Source organism: Epinephelus moara, chromosome 4 (assembly GCF_006386435.1).
Source record: "Epinephelus moara isolate mb chromosome 4, YSFRI_EMoa_1.0, whole genome shotgun sequence".
NCBI lineage: Eukaryota > Metazoa > Chordata > Actinopteri > Perciformes > Serranidae > Epinephelus > Epinephelus moara.
This window is the reverse complement of record NC_065509.1, coordinates 21,544,127-21,566,318: the sequence shown is the minus strand read 5'-3', so window position 1 is coordinate 21,566,318 and position 22,192 is coordinate 21,544,127. Positions and strand designations below refer to the sequence as shown.

The 22,192-nt window shown below is 42.4% G+C and overlaps 1 protein-coding gene across 2 annotated transcripts in view; it reads right to left on the bottom strand.

Moving 5' to 3' along the window:
* bicc2 (bicaudal C homolog 2) overlaps positions 1–17,775 on the bottom strand; it is a 19,704-nt gene extending 1,929 nt beyond the window's left edge. The window contains exons 1-16 of one of the 2 annotated variants that reach the window (XM_050042359.1): positions 16,991–17,775; positions 15,769–15,815; positions 15,341–15,410; positions 15,134–15,213; positions 14,717–14,878; positions 13,092–13,145; positions 12,619–12,834; positions 12,271–12,522; positions 11,963–12,094; positions 11,461–11,650; positions 8,231–8,298; positions 7,927–8,132; positions 6,873–6,978; positions 6,283–6,322; positions 3,333–3,496; positions 1,514–1,733 (exon numbers count right to left, since the gene is read on the bottom strand). In XM_050042359.1, coding sequence (XP_049898316.1) covers positions 1,514–1,733; positions 3,333–3,496; positions 6,283–6,322; positions 6,873–6,978; positions 7,927–8,132; positions 8,231–8,298; positions 11,461–11,650; positions 11,963–12,094; positions 12,271–12,522; positions 12,619–12,834; positions 13,092–13,145; positions 14,717–14,878; positions 15,134–15,213; positions 15,341–15,410; positions 15,769–15,815; positions 16,991–17,240 — 2,257 coding nt within the window. In that variant the 5' untranslated portion in view covers positions 17,241–17,775. Of the gene's footprint in view, positions 1–1,513; positions 1,734–3,332; positions 3,497–6,282; positions 6,323–6,872; positions 6,979–7,926; positions 8,133–8,230; positions 8,365–11,460; positions 11,651–11,962; positions 12,095–12,270; positions 12,523–12,618; positions 12,835–13,091; positions 13,146–14,716; positions 14,879–15,133; positions 15,214–15,340; positions 15,411–15,768; positions 15,816–16,990 lie in introns of both variants that reach the window. The other variant, XM_050042358.1, reaches the window with a different exon arrangement.
* Positions 17,776–22,192: the final 4,417 nt, after the last annotated feature.

Genomic DNA, 22,192 nt, shown 5'->3' with positions numbered 1-22,192 from the left:
CATCAGTGGCTGCAGCTGACAGGGACAGCTAACACTAGCAGCAAAGCTAACATCAGGACGTCATCTGTTAAAAGCCTCCCGTTGTCGGATATGACATGAAACTACTCCAGTTAGCTCAATCATGTTGTAACTAAGACATCCGCTGGAAAAAATATTTTCTTCATGGATGAGAACACGTTTGATAAAACGCAGTTTAATCTCTTGGCATCCATTTTCAAGCTCCTTGCGGACGAGAAAAGGAGGAGCGCACATTTCCGAGAAGGCGTGTCCTTTTCAAAAATGCAAGAGGCGTTGCTTTGTTGCCGGCCGTTTTCGCCAGTGTGTTAAACACACTTTAGAAAGGAGTGTCCCCAGACTATCAGAAGGCGGAGATCTCTGATTGTCTGGTGGTGAGACTAGGAAGAAATAACCAAAATCTGCAACCAAAATTACGGGGTTCCCTGATATTAGCATGTAGCTACATGCAACGGCATAGGCTACATAATGTAAAAACTTACAGTAGCATGCCTGGAGCAGATGACCCTTTTACTGTTAGTAAACAATATGACTTTTTTGGTGGGCGGGGCTTAGCTGGAGGCAAAACAATCCTCCACGGACATTAGCTAGCGCTAGCTAGCAAGTTCTGTTGGCTTGTTTAAGACAATAGAGGAAGATGATGTGAGTGGTGCATTCAGAAATACTCATTCAGAGTGCCGAAGCAGACTCTGGCACAAATTGGAACATTCAAAAATTTGGAGTGCTGTCTGAATGTACTGTTCAGTTATCCAGAGCACTGCACTCTCGGAGTGGGAGAGTGCAATCTTGGCACTCTGTCTGGGGAAACGGAGCAGCAGAGCTCCATTAAAGAGTAAACACTGACCAACGGGACCAGACTGGCCGACCCCTACGCTTGTCAGGATTGCTAAAGCTTTGTTGTTGATCTTACAATGGAGGACAACACTTAAACGGTTTCCTCCAGTTTGTTTTGCTATCGTAGCTGACATTAGCTGAGGTGCTAAAAAGTTAGCATTACAGAGAAATCTAACATTCCTCTTAATACCGGCCCAATTTCTGATTAGGTGGACATGAAAACCCTTAATACACATAACGTTACTCATCCCCACACCAGTAAATACTTTTTCCCTAGCCTGATAAAATAATAAATTAAATAAAATTAAAGTTTTGAGCCATGACTCCTTCTATTCTAGCACCCAATAACACAACAACGTGACATTTTAAGTCTCCCATGTAGCCTACAGCCCTGTGGTGGAGAGTCTTGTTTTGCCTCCAGCCAATAAAATGATGTCATTGTGACGGCAGCCCTAAAAGGGTCTCTGTTATGAGCTGACATCAGCTTGTTGTCAAATTAGAAAAAACATTGGAAACAGTATTCAGAACAGTCTAAAGCCTGAGGTTTATGTTATTTGCCCCTGTTAAATACGAACATCCGACATTGTAACATTATATGTTTGACAGAAAATCAGGAAAAGTATCATAGGTCCCCTTTAAAAACACACAAATATGTAGGACTTACAGGGTTTGTCATTTCTGCTTCTATTCGTCGAGGATGCAAATGCAGGGAAGGAGGAGGTGGAAGAAGAGAAAGTAGACGGGGGTGAGGAGGGGGAGGAGGCAGAAGAGGAGGAGGAGGAGGAGGAAGAGACAGGCAGGGATGACGATGTGGATCCACGTCTGTCCCTCCAGTTCTCACAGTCGCTCCCATTACACACCTTTCCCACCTGAGTTGCCCAAGACTAGAAGGAGACAGAAATTGTAACAACATTAAATATTAACTAGTGTTACTTTCATCTGCGAACATTTCACAGCAGCACCTTGTACTTCTGTCACTATCCCCCTCTTTCATCTCTCGTCTCTTTGTCAGTGCTAGAGGTCAGAAGGCAAACGGGTACAAGTGATCACATATTCTGTTGCGTAGGAGGGTTTCAGTGGACATAAGACATCCTTAGATCTAAAGATTTAATAAGAAAGCTCATTTGCCCCTGTTGGCTGACCTGATAGTAGCACTTTCTCACTGGAAATTATCAATGCAGCGGGCATAGCCAATGCTTCCTCCCAGCTGTCTGGGTCTCAGAAGAAAATTGAACTTATTGGGGGAATGCCTCTTGCTCTTATTAACCTGAGTGAGTCGGATTATCCATCACTGGCTACAGAGCAGTCAGAGAGCAGCCATTCAGGAGGCTTTTAAAGAGCCGAGGAGATGAGCTGAAAAAGCTCAGGTGAACAGGTTGCTGAGGAGTGGCTGTGTTGACTGAGGCGATGGTATCAGACCCCAGGTAATTGAGCGTACAAATTGGCAGTGCTTACCACACAGTGAGATAAATGCTCTAAACTGTTAGAGAGCAATACCAATAAATGAGACTGTGTTAGTGGGCCGCAGTGGGGGGTGCTTGTTTTACCGCACTGCAACAAAAAAGTGCTTTGGCTAGCTTAAAAGAATTCAGCCAGTTCAGCAGAAGTGTAGAAGTCAAAGCTTAAGGTAAAATCAACCATCAGAATGCAACACGCTAAGTGGGAGGTCAATTTTATTTCTGTTTGTTACACGAAAAAAATAAAGTGAGAGTTCAACCCCAAAATCAAAAATACATATTTTTGCTCGTATGTCTTATCTACATTGTCTTGGTGTGAGTTGTCAAGTGTTGGAGATATCGGCCGTAGAGATGTTTGCCTTCTCTTAAATATAATGGACCTAGATGGCACTCGACTTGTGGTGATCAAAGCGCCAAAAAAATACATTTGAAAAAGGCACTCAAGATAATCCACAGACCCTGCTGTGTGCAGCTTCATGTAGGAACTATTTTCTTTCTACCTTTCACCCGCCAACCGCATCACCACGCAGAAGGAAACGTGCATCTACTCATGGACAAGAGGCTTGTGCTCGTGACAGTGCGAGATGTAAACATTGATGGCGTCCGCAGGTGAGCTGTACTGTTAGCTAGTTCAGTGGTGCGAGGTGAGCTAGCAGTAGAGGCACGCTTCCTTCTGTGCAGTTATACAGTTGGTAGGTGTAGTTCGGTAGAAAGAAAATAGTCCCTACATGAAGCTGCTCACAACAAAGTCTGTGGATTATCTTCGTCATGATTTCTGGACAGAGACATTGCTGTTGAGTTTTTCAAGTGTATTTTTTGACACTTTGAGCACCACAAGCTGAGTGCCATCTAGTTCCATTATATTTGAGAAAAGGCAGACATCTCTACAGCTGACATCTCCAACACTCAACAGTTTACACCAAAACAATCTAGACTGATAAACAGCACTACAGATAAGAGGACAACTGTGTATGTTTGATTTTGGGCTGAACTACCCCTTTAAGTTAGCATGATGCTCATTTGTACCTGTTGCTGACTATTGCTGATGCTCAGGTAGGGTTTGTAGCTGCGTCGGCTGATGTTGCGGAGCTCCTTGACAGCCTCAGCTGGCATGGACTTGGAGAAGCCAAGGCCACTCCAGGTGTCTGTGGGTGTCTGGACCTCCGTGACCACAGGCTTCCTCTGCATGGCTGACAACACACATGAAAACACACAGAGGAAAATATAGACTTAAAACCTGCTTTAACTATTTTTTTTGAGCCACTGCTGATACAGGCTCATCACCTTGTGTGTTAGCATGAACATTTGCTCATTTACACATTGAGCAGACGTGGAGTGATACTAGCATTCATTTCAGAGTTGAGTTTCTGTCCATTTGTTGAAAGTAAATCCAGTATTTACTCCTCTTTCAGCTGTTTTGCTCCCTGCCAGCTCCTGAGAGAAATATCTGGCTCTTCAGCTGCTAAATGTTCTACCAAGTTTACCAGTTAGTTGCTAACTTTGTCTGCAGTTAAGCGTTGGGAAGGAAACTTGTGGTGGACTTATTAGAGCCTTCTGCTAAAATCAACTGCCTGTTGCACCTGGAAGCAAAACTAATGAGATGTGGTGAGAGTGAAACAGTAAAGTTACATAAAACCAAAACATTAAGTTGAAAGATACTAAACTGTACTGTAGTGTTGAGGGGAACTGCGGTGTTCCCTGTGGGTTTGTCACTATGAGCATCACCGTTGAGGTGGGTGTAGTTAGTAATCAGCTGCAGGAGAGAGGTGTGGGGGGGATGGCTCATGAGATTGGTACCAGGTGAGTTGACTGACACAGCTGCTGCTGGTTTGTTCTGATTACATCTGTCCCTTGGTCATGCAGTAGTCTGCTGGCATTTGGGGACTGTGGCCCAGACTGAGGAGAGGGACACTGCCTGAGTTTTTGGTTTAAAACTGAATAGACTGGGAGACATGTGCTGGAGGAACCGGGCAGCTGTAGGCACATGTTGAGGATTGATTTTGTTGTTGTGTGCTGGGCAGTAGTCAATAAAAGTATTGCAAATAGACGCAGTGCTGAATCTGTGCATCTGTGCTGGGGAACTCACATGGGTAGCAAGATGGCTGCAATCATTTTGCATTACACTTAATAATCTGATCCATTGTTAATTTAGAAATACGGATTGTAGCAGTTTTAAAGGGGAGCACCACCTAAATTAATAATTCCAATATATGATTTCCATAGCCTTGGAAAGTTCAATCAATATTTGTGAACATGAGTTACTCTCTCAAAGCCAGAAACCAGAGAAGTCTCAAATTTGTGATGTCATAGGGTATAAAGTCTGGAGCTGCTTCATAGACAATAAATGGGAGCCTGATTTTGTGAACCCACAGAATGTTTGTTTTCCTTTATTCTAGTGTACTCAGTGCTGAAACAGAAAATGCTCCCATATACTCAGAGCATTCCTGTCTGTGGAGCAGGTCCAGACCTTGTACCCTATGACATCACAAATTTGAGTGTAAGCACTCTAGCTTTTGGATTCAGTAGAGTTGTTCATGTTTACAAATATTTTTTGGACCTTTTAGATCATAGGAATAACACGCATGAATTCTGAAAAGAAAGGAGAAAAGATAGAGATCTGAAAGAGCGCACACTTTCTAAAAGCTCTCCTCACAAGCTGCACCGAGTAAAAAAAAAAAAAATAGATGCTTTTTGTGGCACACAACAATGCATACAGCCTCAGTCCGCCCATCATGAAAATGCATTGCAGGTTTTCAACATCTCGTCTGATAGTCTGAATTGGACAAGCTGGGTTCAGGTGTTAAATAATGAATCACGAAAGTGCCTCTCCTTGCCAGCATGTGGCATACTTAATAGAACTCAGATTGCTGAGGGTGAGACACATACACACTCTCAAATAACAAACAAGTGACCCTGGGCCTCTTCTGGCAGCAGGACAGGATCCATGTGTGAATGTGTGATAAAAAAAAAATTAAAAAAATTAACAGCACTCAAAAGAGTGTGATATCAATAGGATTATAACTGGTGGGTTGTCATTTGTGTGGTATGTGTCTGTTTGTGTGAGTAAATGTCCCATTCATATACTGGCATATGGGTGTCTTAATGACTGTGAGGCAGATGGCCCATTCAAACTGCTAATTCATAATCCCATAAAGCAACACTGAGGGAATTTAGTACCATTTGGCTGCAGATCTTCCCAGTATCTCTCATTCTGCATGATGGATGAGGCACTGTTTCCTCAGTGTGTGTGTGTGTGTGTGTGTGTGTTCATCCATGCATGTGTGCGTGTGTCCATCCATGCATGTGTGCGTACAAGGGCCCACACACAACTTCGACTGCATGCCCGTGTGTGTTGTCTGCATTGTGTATCTGCCCCATGTGAATTAAGTGGGAGTGCCAGTGCTACTCTATTATAACTTTGGCAGTGTGCAGCCCATAAACAGGTCCCCTTCATCAGTTGTCTTGGCAGTGAGCGGCACTGAAATGGGCCCCCTCTATCAAAAGCCTGCCTCTGCTCGGGATATTAATGCGTTGCTTCCATAACATACTTGAATGGACTAAATAGGCTACTTCATCCTGGATAATCATAAGACATTAAATCATGTTTTCTCAACAATATGACCAAAAAGTTGTGCACTTAAACTCAATGATTCACTTGATCTAGTGTTGTTTGAGGAGCTGACTTTAAGTGCTTTTCCAATCTGTGTCTAGTTCAGCTCCAAAAACAACAGCTTGGTTGTATATAGGCGGCTGTTTGACGGGCAAAACAATATACAGGAAGTATGCTGGGCCGAATCCTCCAGCAAAATGTGTTTTTAATATATCTGTCTGCAGCATACACCAACTATAGATCAATAAAAGAAAGAAATGTTTGCTTAGCACTGCCCTAATAGTTGCTGTTGCTCTGCAGAAGCCTGAGCAGAGCTCTCTAAACCCAAAGACAGGAAAGAAATATTAAACATTTAGGAGCACTAACCTCTGGTTGCCAGCAGTTTCTTCCTCTCATAGTCATAATCCTACAAAGCACCAACAGGAAATAGAGTGGGTAAATAATGCATGAAATTGAATTATTTTTTCTCTGGTTACCGAGCAGAGGCAGAGGTGGGGGCTAACACTTCCTGCTGCTGTGGCGGTAAACTTGTTAATCCTCTGCTCAGTAACCTTTCAGAGTGAGAGATGACAAATAAGAAGGGAAGCAAATAAACACAGAAATCGATTCTCAAAATCAAATTGCACCAGGGTCAGGGATGTGCAAATCAATAGGTTACATAACATCACAAATGAAGTGTTCCTGCTGTTTTTAGTCTTGTCATCTACAGTTTTATGAACAGGATTGTGAGGCATTAAATCTTATGTCCTCATTCTTTCGTACACCCTCCTCTTCTACAAGTCATTATCTCCAAAACACTGTCAAACCTTGAGGGTCCAAAGTCTTGAGGGGTTCAAGACTGAATTGTCTTTCCACTGAGATTTACTTGTAGACAAATAAAGTTGTAGAGATGGATGCATCAGTTTGCAAGGCAAAAAATAAAAATAAAGAGACCTGCAATTCCTGTTTTTCCTCACCTCAGCCTTGGATGAGTCAGCGCGAACATCCTGAGCCAGCGTCACATCTCTCCTCAGGCTGTTCCTCCGCTCACTCCTCCCTCCCTCAGTCTCCACGTTCAGCAATCTGGCACATTCAGGAGACACACGCACAGATGGAAAGACAAGGTTAGGTTAAACTGTGATGGCTCTGTCCAACATTGGAGGGCTTATCAACACTTTTCATTCCGAGAGCAACAGCAGAAATACAACATTATAGGAGGGTTTTCAAAGACAGTGTGGTGATGGTGTATAATTATGGATTTTATTAAAGGAGAGATGCTCCATTAAAACTGCACAGCAAAGTGTTTTTTATCCAGAGAACCGCAAAAAGGACAGAGACTCAGCGAAAAGGAAAATACAGATGAGGTCAATAAGGTTTCTTTTCTCTTAGTCAGGTTTAGCAAGATTTGTAGATTCTTGACAGATCTGGCACATGCAGGTGTGTAAGTATCTGTGTGTGTGTGTGTGTGTGTGTGTGTGTGTGTGTGTATCGACCCTGCTGTAGGGGGTAACAATCTGTTTACAGTCATTGTGGGGACTCATCCTCCATCTGGGGACAAAACCTTGGTCCCCACAAGGTCAAGCATTTATTTTTAGGTTGTGACTTGGTTTTTGATTTTGGTTTGAATTACACTCAGGCTGACTTTACAGTAAGTCATCAGGCAATCTATGTAAGACAAAACAATAACCTCACAAGTGACAAAAACAACTGTTTTTTGGGGGTGTTTTTGCCTTTACTGGATAGGACAGTCTAAGCGTGAAAGGGGGAGAGAGAAGGGATGACATGCAGCAAAAGGCTGCAGCCTGGAGTCGAACTTGCGGCCGCTGTGGCGAGGACATTGCCTTTGTATATGTGGCACCTGCTCTTTGACTAAGCCGATGTTTCTCAAATGATGTGCTGCAGCCGGTGCACACTGGTGTACTGTGATGCCAATCCAGGTGTGCAGTGGGATTATTGCAATATTCAGCTGGGCCTATCCAAAAAAAAAAAAAAACCAATATATAATTTTTTTTTTTATCACTGACCGCTCACCTGTGTGTTAGCGCCTGGCCAGTTGAATGGCGTCTCCCCTGGACAAAAATCTTAGTGATCTCAGGACTCTGGAGACTCCCTCTCCGTCCCAGCGATCCCATCCTGCTGATGCTGCTGACTGAATCACACGCCTCAGATGATGACATCTCCATGACCTTAGAGCTCTCATCCTCTGACTGGCCAGACTGGTCCTCATTTTCTAGGATCTGAAGGACAAAGTAGAATTCAGTGCTCGGTGTTTATTACTACTGAGGTTAATCTGTGTTTTGTACTGATAGCAGTTTGGCTGGAGACAGTGACAAACCTTCTCCAGTGGCCGGCTGTCTGTCCCCTTCAGTCCTGTCCTCCCCTCGTCAGCATGAGGGGTGAGACCTGGTGGGGGTGAGGGGCGGGGCTTAGTACCAGTCAGCACCTCTGGAGTGGGAGCTGGCACAGAGCCTGATCAATACGAGGGGGACGTGATAGTGAGTAAAACAACACATTCCTTTTGAATGCGGGTTAAAGCAGAGTTTCCATCCACTGCTTATTTTAGCTGTGTGAATAAAACACAGCCTGAATAGAAATGCCAGAAACGGGGAAAAACACTGACTTATAAAGAGATTCAACAAACAGCGGATATAGATAAAGGTGCTGTATTGATAAAGACAAACTGCACAAAACAGTTATGGTTACAGAATTTGGAACATATGGTTATCAGAATTGTACTGTCTCCTGCCCCAGAAAAAAAACCCAAGAACAAAATAATATACTGAATAAAACCACATATACAGGCGACACAAATGCAGCATTAAGTGTGAAGCAGAAGTAAACCGGGAGACACTACAGGTGAAAAGGTTTTACCTAATAGATATCATCAAAAAAAACTTCCCCAGTTAATTACATACATTAAGTCAATTATTTTTTATAACAACTTTTCTGAAAATGTAATCTTCAGGCTTTCAATCAGGAGTGTCAAACTCATTTTAGTTCATGGGCCACATACAGCCCTGTTTGATCTCCAGTGGGCCGGACCAGTAAAACCATTGCATAAAACCTGTAAATAACGACACCTCCGAATGTTTCCCTTTCTACTAGTGTAAAGACGTACAAGTACATTCTGGAAACAATCATTCATTTACAAAACAGCTGATCAATATGTCCACTCCTGTGTAGTAATGCTGACATCACCACACCAAACTAAGGTGGCAGCTATTAGTAAAGCAGGTTAAGTTATTTTCTGCCTTCCAATCCATTTACAAATCAAAAGTTTGGTAGAGCCTTTGCAGGAGGGTTTCAACAATGTTGTTTTAAGATAGAGGTCTGATACAGATTCTTTTGTACTGAAGCTGCTTATTGACAACTTTTTGCACAATGTTTAATATCTCTAAATATGACCACACTAAGTATTCATTGTTATTTCAAACATGTGTATTCTGGTCAGAGTGGAAATGCCTCTGAGGCAGTATTTTACATGAAGTAGGCTACTTTAACTTACTCCTGAAACCTGGCATCTCTTAGCCTATAGCCTATAAATGCATCAATACTAGGTGCACTAAGTCATCTAGTGGGCCAGATTGGACCCTTTGGCGAGCCAGTTTTTTAGGAACCTTCAGAATATAGACAGGAATAAAACTGGAAAGTTTAGCATATGTAAGTTCTACTGGAATAGACATGTTTGGTCCAGAGTTCGAGGAAAAAAAAACTAATTTTAAGAAATGGCCTGAAGGATATGTGTTGTAAAATTTCATACATTTTTAGACCACAAGTCAGGCACTACAGGCAAATGGGGTGAAACTTTGAACTAATAGATATCACCATGAAACTTCCCCAGCTGATTACTTACATTAAGTTTTCTGAAATTTAATGTTAAAATATGTCAGTGAGGTATTATCTAATTATATATGTGCTTTTTGCAAACTGAAATCTGAACTAAAATAAACACCTTAAAATGTATTTTGTATGTTTTATTTCCACTTGTATAAAACAAGCAGCGGCCTCAGGGCTGAAAAATGAAGCCAACATAGAAGTGCCAAAAACTGCAGTTCTTCTAATGACTACTTGAGGCTGCCTCCAGTCCCCATAGACCCCCATGTCAAAATGCCCAACTTTACAGCATATATAAACATGTTTACAGCCTGGTGCAAAAACAGTTTTGGTCTCTATAGCTCAATTCCCTGTTCATGACAGCTATACGGGGGTGAATTTTTTACATGACTCATACATTTACTTTTTATTAGGGCTTAAAGTTATATATTATTAAGGGCAGCGACACTTTGAGTGACAGGCTGTCTGTGAGGCATCAACACAGTCACATCCACCCTCACTCCTCCACAGCTCCATCATCTCTTGCATATATGGTCACCTCTGGCTCCAAAAAACAAGATGGCAACAGCTGCTTAACTTGAGGCTTCAAACAGGAGTCCACAAACTAACTAATGAAGTCATGGTAGCTCATGTCCGTATGTTATGCAGTCTTTGGTCTAAAACACGGTTAGGCAACCTGTGGCTCCAGAACCACATGCAGCTCTTCTCCAATAGCTCCCTGTGACTTTGACCAAAACATTAGGCAACATGGAAATGAATCACGGTTATTTTTGAACATTTCAATTTTCATTTATCATTGTTATAGGCCTACAGTGATTCTTACATTACCCAATTGTAAGAATTTTATAACTATAGGCCTACAACAAATTCAAAAAATGATTTAAGAGTTTGTCAACTAAATGTGAGTCATAGTGATGTCTGCAGCCTGGTGCTTTTTATTCTAAATTTTGCCAAACATCGAGAGCATTGGCTTGTCTTGAGTCTCTTTAGTGAAGCTTGCTGTGGATTTCAAATCAAGAAAGGAAAAGTCTTGGAGGAAAATATTGAATTCATAGTGCATAGACAGATCTGTTTACTTTCGCTGCAAGGTACCAAATATACATAAATATCTTACACCAGACTAGCCTCCTAATGGTAAAACATATTAATGATTAGACCTATTAGTAATGTTGATAAGCTTATTTAGACTTAATAAGGCTGTGTTACCTTTATTATAAGGCTCAAATATATTTTGCAGCTCCCGACAGATTTCATTTTTTTTTTGGACCAGAAATGGCTCTTGTAGTAAAGGTTGCTGACCCCTGGTCTGAAAGAACAAATTCTATGGAAGCAAAAGAGTCCAAACTAGTGCATGAAAAAATGTCTCCCCTTATAGAAGAGTTACTGCTGCACTTATGGTTAGATGATCTTGTTTTTCTCTTTTCAGTTAACTGTACTTAAAGCTGTTTGCATAGTATATATTCTATTCTGAGAATATAACATCTGTCAAATTATTCTGATTGTTTCGGTTTTTGCATAAAATTGGTGCAATCTACTGGCTGCTGTCATTACATTCATCTCAGTGTCCCCAGGTTGGATCTGTGGGAGGGAGGGGCAAAGCAGCAGTACGCACTGCTGTCTGCCAAAATGTCTTTTTTGGCAAAAGCTGGGAACGATGAAATTCTAAATGCACTAACGTTCAATTTGGATGGAAACATTTCAACACAGATACATACACGTGTGTATGCTCACCCTGCTCAGAGAGACGAAGTTGCTGCAGCAGCATGTTGAGCCAATAGTGGGTGAGGCCGCTGCTGCCGAGCATGGGGTCAGGGGTCAACCCGGTTACCTTGGCAGTCTCACAAGAATCTAACCCGAGGAGCAGACGGCGAGCCTCATAAAGACAGGAGATGTTCCTTTCCAGACCTTTCACCACCACTGACTGAAAAATACACCAATACAGAGTTTGACATCAGTATTCACAACACTGCGTCATGGGAGACTACAGGGGAGAGTAGTTTTGCATCCTAAATCAAAGTGAACGTTCAAGAAATATTTCAATAGACATTTCTTATTTAATCCAGTGCATATGAAATAAGCAATCACAAGCTGAGTGTAGTCCTAGATAGAAAGTGAATTCAAAAAGATGAGAGTGGTGGCCAACAAAACAACAAAATTAGCATTTCATTTTAGACAGTGGGGAGGGGGATTCTAACAAGGACAAAGCAACACAGCTACACAGATAAAGTTGTACCTTGCTGGTCTGTTTTACTTTGGGCTTGACACTAATGAAGACTCCCAGGTTTTGCATCATCTGAGCCAGCTTACAAGCATCTGCCTCGCCGTCTTCACGCATGTCAAACATCAAACACACAGGCAGACAGTCCTAGACGTGCACACAAAGACACACAGAATGTAAAATAACAACAAATAACAAAAACACAGGAAACAAGAGTGAAAAATACATTTTGACATATGCAAGCAAACAAATTCACCGGCTACCTCTCAGGACTGTTCTTCAGAACAATGCTACCCAAACAAAAACAAAACACCCCACTGTACCATGAGCTGCTGCCGAGCCAGACACACCCCGTCAGGGTTGCCCTGGATGAGCAGCGAGGAGGGGCTCTGAGGAGCGCTGAGGTCTGGGAGGATGATCTGGGTCTGGGTCTGATGCATGACGCTCAGGAAGTGAGCTCCGTTCTGCCCCAACAGGAAGAGATGCTGCTGGGAGGTGACGTCCATCTGGCTGCTCACTATACCGCCTGTGACCTCTGAGCCCAACAGCAGATCCATCAGGATGCAGGTTGCCTTCTGCCAGGTGACGATATATACATACATGACGATCTACATTTGACTTCATTCTAATGTTTATAAACTGTAAACAGTTTTAAAATGTTTGACGCTAACCTTGACAGCTGCTGCGTTGCCCTGCAGGCCCCAGATGGTGCAGCAGCTTTCATAGAAGTTAGGTTGTGCCTGAGGATGCGGTGGCACGGCCCTGAAGCTCACGCTGACCCCCAGAGTCTGCACTACCTGCTGGATAAGAGGGGAGCCTGCATCTGGCAGAGCCTGTGGCACCAGGCTGACCGGAAGGTCAAAGGTCAAGGACAACGGCTGCAGGTCCTACACAAAGGAGGATTGAATTGAAAACAAGGGAAAGAGTGTGACGGAGAGGGGACACAGAGAGGAGGGGGGAATAAAGAGATATGAGACAGACAGCAGCTTTTTGACAAATATACCTGTCGTCTTTGTGCCAGCCGTTCTATTAATCATGCCATTGATCGCTGCATCTTGACAGGAGCTAAGAAATTGAGTTTTGAGACAAATAAAAAAAATCTATCCTGGGTAGTTTATGCTCAGACTGTACAGTGACCACTCACTCGTATCCTCCTCCTGGCTTCCTCCACTCCTTCTATGGGCCCCGCGATGGAGACCTGGCAAAAGTTGAAAAACAAATGAATATTTAATAGGAGTGTAAGAAAATATTGATGTTCTTGGGCATCGTGATATTATGTTTTGTGAAACTGTATTGATTCTTGAAACCATATTGATTTAAAATTGTTTATATATTTTTTTATTTTCTCAAATTGTTTACCCAGAGAATCTTAGGAGCACTTTTATTTTTTACTGATACAGGCAAATTCCTTTGTTTAATTCCTTTGCACAAAAAGTAGTGCTATATGTTGGATGTTACAGGGACTGTGATCAATTTGATTAAAAAATTCCAATAAAAAAGGTAAACTTTTTAATGCATGTGGTGGTGTGTACTCTATACCAATGGTTCTCAATTGGCAGTGTGCTACGGGATTTTGGGATAACCACACATTATTATTGTAATATTCAACAAGGCCTATACAGAAAGTTATAAATTAATTAAGACTGTGTCAGTATGCTGTGCGCACCCATTTCCTGATAAAGAAGCAAACTCTAGCTTAAAAAGGTAATTTAACTTTATTTCATTAAAAAAACCTTCACAGGGGGAGCTATTTGTCACTGTTTACACGGGGGAATTATGAGTGTGTGACACATCAAAAGCCCTGATTGGCAGCCAGTGTGAGGGATGATGACATTTAAAAGGAGAAAGCCGTGAGTGAGACAATGGATCGCTTTATTGTACGGAGCAAATTACAACAAAGGACCAGCGAAGACAGTCAGTAGATGGTATCATGAAAGCTACCTGTCTTATTTTTTCTTATTTTTATTGTCTTACGTCGTGATAAGAGTGATAACACACGCTACAGAAGCTATTGTGCACAGAAAGATATACAGGTGTGCCTTGAGATTTTGATGTGCCTGTTGGTGTACCTTGGGCACAAAAAGTTTGAAAACCACTGATTTATAATATGACAGTTTTCCTAAAACGTATCGTAACGTAACGTATTTCCTGAAACGTATCATATCGCCAGATTCTTGCCAATACCTTCTTTAGACCCGCACTTTTGTTTGGTATGCATTTTTAATTATTTTTCCTAGCTATGTGGGATCAGTAGGGCCTGATAATTAGAAAAAAAACCTCAACATTGTCAATGATATTTAGGTCCCAATGTCCTCAAACAAGTACTTCCTAATTAACAGTCTTATCTTGTTACTGTTGCTAAAATTGGTCAAATTTGTTGCCATATCAAACTATAAACATTATTAATCATAAATAAATAAGTTTCAGCCATAAAATCTGATTAGGTTTTTACCTGGGTCCACTTTTGTGTTGGGATCAGCTGTAGACTGACTGGGCAGAGATGGCTGCCATCTTGTTTTTACATGGATTAGTGTATTGTGCTCTTACTACCACTAGTCACAAAAAGTGTCCACAAACAAGGACAACAGGTCTAAGTTAAGTCGAATGACGTATAGAGTCGAGTAAACCCAACATATGATGTCCTCATATGAGGACACAGGGTCTCGGGAGGATACACAGCCCCTAAGTTGTTTTATGTTTCCTGACAGAGCAGCAGTTAGTGGTTCATTAAAACAGTGCTTTAGTGTCTCAATAAATAGAGATTGTTACCTGGTTGCTTTTCTCTCCCGTACCGTTGTGTCGGTTGGAGTCGGGGAAATGGATGTGACAAGATGTGACCTCCATCACCTTTTTGATGTTTCCACCACCTTTCCCAATCACGTGGGAGTGCTCTGTGTACGCCACGTCCATCTTTAGAGTCACCTTGTTGACCTGGATTACATATAGACAGCTGTGTCATTTGTGAAGATGACTTTCCAATACTCTGTTGCTTTCAGATGTCCATGGCGGCAGAATCAACATGAGTAAGATCCAGCTTTATGCACACAGTAGCTGCAAAGTGTCAACTTAAACTTCATAACAAAAATAATTTCCAAATAATTTTATTTTTATAAGAAAGCAGTAGCAAAGTAGAAAGCATGTAAAAGCATGCCATTATCTGTAGGTTATTGACACCAGAGCTCTCACCCTGGTTTCCAGCACTTGTAGTATCATCTTTTTGGCTTCCAGAACATTGGCTCTTTTCCCTTCTACCTTCACATGTGGATCTAGATGGAAATAGGAGTTCAGTTTAAGTCCCACACATCTGAGTGTGTCACAGTAAATGGTAAATGGTAAATCAGTCAGCTGGAACACAGAACAATCTGTTACAGGAAGGAAACAAAACACAGTCACCTTTCTTTGACTTGGCTCCAATCTTCAGCTTAGATGGCCATTTCACCTGAGTGTCAGTTTCTCTCATCACCTGTGGAAGCACAAACAATAGGAGAGGGTGGTGAAAAAAAGGAAAAGATAGAGCTCTCATTGTGAGCCACATAAACACATCCAGACTCACAGCAGATCTCTTTCGACCTAAGAATACAAAGCCTCGTTTGCATTTCAAAGACTGCAATTATCACCTCCATAAAACCAGTAATCAGTGGACGCAGAGTATGGAACAAATGTGAAAATGGTGGCAGGGATGCTTTCACTGATTTGTAAGCTACATTTAACCAGGAGGCTTTATGCGCTAATGATTATCGGTGGCTTTCACTGAGGGAGAGCGGCTGCATTTTCTTCTGGTTTTGTGAATAAAATGTTTCCAGGTGTGAACTTCTACTCACTCTCTCAAAAAACTCCTCTCCTGTCTCACCGTCTCCTTGCTTTGGAGCTGAAAGACACACACACATGAAGAACACACAGATAATGAAGAACATGTTTCAAAATTCCTGCAGTGCTATTTGTCACGTCGTGTTGGTCAGCAGCACAACATTCCTCTGTTTACAGCACAAGTGTTCAGTATCAAACGTGTGTGTGTAAAGTCAACATTCAAATGTTGACTTGTCTGAAATTTGCCAAGCGACTGGAACAAGAGGTTGCCGGGAACATAAACAATTTTAAAAGGCCATCGCTCCACAGTGACATTTACAGGGTACGAGGGGGGACCCAGGAACGCCCTCGTCACTATGGGATACGCTGGCCAGAGCTGAGGAATGGGACGAGAACAGTGTGGGGTGGAGGGAGAAGGTGGTGGTTGGGGGGCGACCACAAATTAGCCTAGAGACAGCTAATCACATCAATGGCATCTGCTGACGCAAAGACCTCCCACTCGACCAAAAAATTAAATAGCAACTGCAGATCAAGAAGGAATGTGTAAAAATAAAAAAAACAACAAAGCCCTCCTCAGCCTATCAGAGCGAAGTCTCAAGTGCAGTCTGACAGGTTATCACCCACAGGAATGAGATACACTATTTACTGCCTGACTGACGCTGCTCAAACAGCCGCATAAGCACAGTCCCCCCATGCACACACAGTAAAACAGCCAACAGTTATTGGAATTCACTCCAGCTTTCCCATCAAGAGTCTGCATGAGGACAAACAGACAAACATCAGCCTCTGTCTGTGGCGGTAGCACACACACAAAAAGAGTTTCCCCAGTAACACAGTGGAGGCATTTGTCATAAACCTGCCAAACAGCAATAGATAACACAAGCAGTTACCTCTGCTTCCCAGACAGGAATGATAATAGCAAAAAAGACTTCTGAATGCATAAGCCTTTGCGGGTCATAAATCACGGTGATACAGCAACAGGAGTTTAGTGGATGGCAGTTATACTGATGGTGACAACAAGGACGCAGCCAGCTGGAGGCCCTGACAGGCACACAGGGTCAGGTAGATAACAGAGGCTGGGAGGAAGAGCACACAGGGAGGCCATGATAGGCATCAGAAACAGAATAACTTCCAGCTTATAGGGAGGAATTAAGCTGATAACCGTGCCAGTGGAAACACCATTGAGTCTATAGGTGCATGGTGTTGACAGAACATTTAAAATCTCAGCTCACTCACCATACAACATGTTCTCCAGCTTCTTCCTGTCGATCCTGAACCTCTCCTCCACCCACTCCGGGTCCACACTCTGCCCTTTTCCACCGCCTTCCTCCTCTTCCTCATCCTCTTTCTCCTCTCTGTCTCCTTGGGCCTTGCTGGGCTCAGGCTTTGCTGCTGAGCCGGGTTCTACGCTAGTTTCCAAGTCAGGCTGCTGTGGTGCTACGGTGGCCGGGACCGGAGAGGTCTCCTCGGTGGTGGTGGTGGCCATAGCAGGACTGAGCCCTCGTCAGTGTTTGTGTGTGTGTGAGGATGTGTGCATGTGTGTGACCAAGGAGACCAGCAGGGAGAGAGAGAGAAAAGGGGAGAGAGGGGCAAGAAACACCCCCTGTGCCTTTTCTTTAAATCCTCCGCCCCCTTCACTTAATTTAGTACACAAATCTTACTCTTTCTCCTTCTCCTCAAGCTGTTGAAGGCTTGAAGGATTTGTTGCTACGGCCTTGCAGCGCATAGATGTATAAGGAGAGTCACGTCTTCACTGAAACACAGGCCATGCCTTCTCTATCTGAGGGGGTTCCAGACAGACAAACACAATCTACAACTTGAGTTCAGGCTCAGTCTGCTCTGAACAAATCCTCCGTAATCCTCAGTTCAATGTCCACAGATTATGTGGATAGATAGTCAAGACCTATGTTAAGACAAGATACACATTTCACCCCCACACGTCCTGAAAGCGATCCTCACACCAGCACACACAGCTAACAAAATAAACGGGGCATCCAGTTGGGTTCCACCGCACGTCTGTCCATGTCTGCCCTCCCTCCCTTTCCTCTGAATGAGAAGTACGACGGCTTGAGATTCCAGAGGTCGGGGTGAAGGGAGTGGAGGGGTGTATCGCAGCAGTGTGTGGTGTTTGTGTGAAGGGGGAGCTTTGCAACAATGCTGGGGTTAAAAAAAAACAAAACAAAAAAAAAAACACTCCAATCAGTGGTGGAAGAAAATACTCTGGTAAAGGTCCTGCATTGTAAACTTACTTATATAAGTGAGCAAATTTTTTTGAAATTCTTTTTAAAAGTTTTTGAACTTTTTATCAAAAGTAAAAGTACTTCTTCCGCAGAAAAATGTTCCCTATAACTGATACACTATTATAAATCACATTTACTGCTCGTGCCACTCGTAGCATTTTAAGGGGTTGTGAGATTAGATTTATTTATATTGATATTTTATATTCATTTGGAACATGTAAGAAAAAAGACGTGAACATACAAACAAGCAGACAGACAGTGGTGTAAGGTAGTTACATGGGCCCCAGTGTATGTGTAACAGGTGTGACTGAACCCAAATGCAGCACTCTGAGGCAGGCAGACAGTTGGTAATGACCTTTATTATACACAAGGTAATAAGAACACGAGCAGACGGTTAATTCTTCAAGCTCAGAGCCCATACACAGTCTCAGGGTTCAGGGTCCAGGGAATGAGCCGACAGGTAGGTAAAAGAGGGACATACACACACAAGGCAGTGTGTGGTGACTGACAGCAGGTGGGAACACTCACTTTAAAACATCGTGGCAGGAAAACACCACACAGCTATAGGCAGACGGAAACCAGAGACGCTGAGGCAGAACTGGTGGTCAGGGACAGAAGGCTGGTGAGTTTAATGGGAAACAGAAGACGTAGACAGGTTAGGAACCAGCAAGGTCGGTACCGGGGAATCAAGCCAAGAGTGAGTGCTGGAATATCTTGCATGAGATTGAAGAACAATCTGGCAATGAGCCAGTCAGTGATTGAAAGCAGGTGAGTGGAGTTGGGCTGATGAGGTGGCAGGCTGAGTTGAGCAGGTGAGCAGAGTTGCCTTGATGAGATGGGTGTGGCTGGCAGTAAGAGTGCAGGTGAGTGGAAATTTACCAGGGGCAGGTTAGGGAGAGAAGCAGACTGTGACACTGAGGGGGGTGATGTCTGTGAGTTTCCCTAAAATCTGAGATTTAAACTTACGCCAGGCTAGCTAAATTTATGTGATTAATATAAAAGCCAATCGTTGACCAATACAAGCAACACATATCAATGGTGGAACCAGTGGCGTAAAGTAGTTACAATGGGCCCCAGTGCACACTATTATGATGGGCCCTAGGAGGCCCTAGTTACTAGTTATGAAGCACACGCACACAGAGTTTTAGGTGTGTACATATTTGACCAAAAGTGTGTCTTACTGCTGCTTTTATGCAGATGTGCCCAGCTTGTCAGTCTTGAGCGATTTTGAATTAGGCCCCTCCACCCCACAGGCCCCAGCAAAACCACAATGCCCACACTGTCCATATTTACACCCCTGGGTGGAACAGACCTTGACACAAACCAGCAAACCTGAAACCTGCAGCACAGAACGGACTTGTCGGTACAGAGAGCCAGAGTTTTCATTAGTATAAAATTTTGACAGTAAAACATTGTACAGTGTGCAGATTCAAAATCGAGAAGATACAAGATACAAAATCCTTGTATGTGGAACCCTACTTGGCAATAATCTGGATTCAACTATTAGAAAATATGAGATTAATTTCGTTCTTTGGGCCTCGAGCTTAACAAGGAACTAAATGAAGCCATCTGATAACTGTAAAGGGGAGATCACTCTCAGGTGTAACTGCTAAAAAATCAAAGACATCCACACAGTGTCTCACTTACTGCTGGAATATTTATTAATTCAGGAAGTAAGAGATGTTCTGTAGCTATCAGATTCATTAACATCTGAAACATGCACTTCTTTTCAGTTAGGATTTAGCTTTTATTTTTCCTATAGCTTATCATGTGTTTTTGTGTAAACTCTCAATACAAGAAGTAACTACAGCTGGTAGATAAATGTAGTGGAGTAAAAGTTTAAAGTGGCATCCAATTAAAGTATCGAGGTAGAGTACAAATACCCCTAAACTGTACTGAAGTGTAACACATGAGTAAGTTTACTTACTTCCTTTCCACCACTGCCTTCAATAATACCCAGCTCCATTTTTACTATGTCTGCACCCACTGGCTGGGAACCCATTTATTTGTGAACAAGCAGGCAGCCAGAGAGTCATGAACCGCAGCAACGGGGGAGAAATGTTTAGAAGGTAACAAAAAAAAAGAGCAAATGAGATTTCAAAAATTGCTCAGCACTTATTAAGTCCCCTCCCTGCTTTAAATTTCCCAAACTTGAGAACTCGAATACAGACTGAAACATGGGTAAAAACAAACTGCTCAATTAGTCATCTCTAGTGGGACTCTGTTTCCAGCTCAACTCGGTGTTTTCCATATTGCCCAGACAAATTTGGCCCCAGGCGAGTCAGCAAACATTATTTGGCAGTGCAGAGATCTTGCTAACATTACAAACTACTGCAGGATAGACTTATTCGCCCATGGAGGCTGGTAAGTGAAAGACATGATGACTGTGTCACCATGGAAACTGGTCAAGGAGGGAATTATTCCAAGTTTAATCTGACTTCACAACGGCACATCACCTCCCTCCAGCCCCCCGTTTAGCCCCATCTGACTGAAAGAGTGTGCACGTTTCCAGGAAGAGTTGAGGCGTGCGTCACTGTTTGATCCAGGGGCCGAGTAAAGAAAAGCCAAACTGTCCTGCAGAGTGAGCGATGAGCTGTGGGCGATTTACTAAATCACCCCCTGAACCCATGAGTAAAGTCTTCATTCATCTAGATAGATAGATAGACAGACAGACAGACAGACAGCACAATCTCCTCATTCACCACACCACCTCACAGCCCATTATAAATTTACACTAAAAACTGAGCTGACACTACAATCCTGAGAAACTTTACCTAGATGTGTCCTCGGAGAAATTGTGTTTGAGAGAGAAGTGCAACAGAAGCAAGAAGTCTTCGAATTAATGTCAAAAAGTTGGTTAATTTTTAATTAGACAGTGTCATAAAGCCTGGTGGTCTCTATGCCATATTCATGACTATGCAGAAACTTAATTTGAAAGTAAAATGTTGCTTCCCTGAGTGAGCTGGATCTCTACAAATTATTGATTTTAGGACTTAAGGTATTCGTTGCATATTTCTGCAGGGTATTTATATTTTAGCATTGCGACTATCAAATTGCACTGGTTTTGAAATGCCATTTTAAATTTGCAGTTTCCTATTTATGAAGCCTGTACCGCTAATATATACACCTGGGTATATGTTTAAAGCAGGGAAGTGTTGTGTTTTTTTCGATATAATACTGCAAAGATAGTAGCCTCTACTTCATATTCTTGCTGCAGTCTGAACTCAGTTTTACTGTAACACCTTTTCAGACATGAATCTTCATAAATGTGATGTAATGTTTAAATAAACCCTGAGTCATACACCATGAGGACCTGTTGACATTTCACTGTTCATGAAGCACAGTTATCAATTTTAATAATATCAATGCTTTAGCTGCTTTAGTTTCAGGGTCCTGGTATTGTGTATGCTGCTGGCTCACTGGCTCACTGTGCGGCTTACTGTGACACTTGAATAGAACAAAGCCATCGTTAATGTTATTAGTGACACCTGTGCTACCAATTAAAAAGTCTCCTCTGCAGCACAGATTTAAACATGCTAAAAGACAGATGAATGCACATTTGCCTTATGAAGAGCACGCTATACATTTGTCATGCAGTTGCCTTCCCCTTTGCACAAACATACAGGCATTTAGGCCCAACACGTTCTAGGCCAGCTTGTCTCCTTTTTCATGCCAAGGACTGCCAAGTTGATACACATCTGGTCACAGACTCCCATTTAATAAGGTTTGTTTCAGGGACCTCCATCTGACTGTTAAATATGATGTAGAGACTCAACTACAGCTGAGGAGGAAGTGAAACCTATGATCAGAGTAGTCACCCTTATGATTCTTACTCACATCAGGCTCACATCTATCATGAATTAAATAGTGTTGCATGACATCTATTGCACGTCTGTCCATCCTGGAAGAGGGATCCCTTCTCAGTTGTTCTTCCTGAGGTTTCTACCATTTTTTTCCCCCATTAAAGGTTTTTTTGAGGGTTTTTTTTTTCCTTTCCGCTGTGAGGGTCCAAAGGACAGAGGGATGCAGTATGCTGTAAAGCCCTCTGAGGCAAATTGTGATTTGTGATATTGGGCTTTATAAATGAAATTGAATTGAATTGAACTGAACTAAACTGATCTGAATTGAATTGAATTGAATTGAATTGAATTGAGCTGAATTTAACTGAACTGGATTTAATTTAATTGAAAAGAAATAA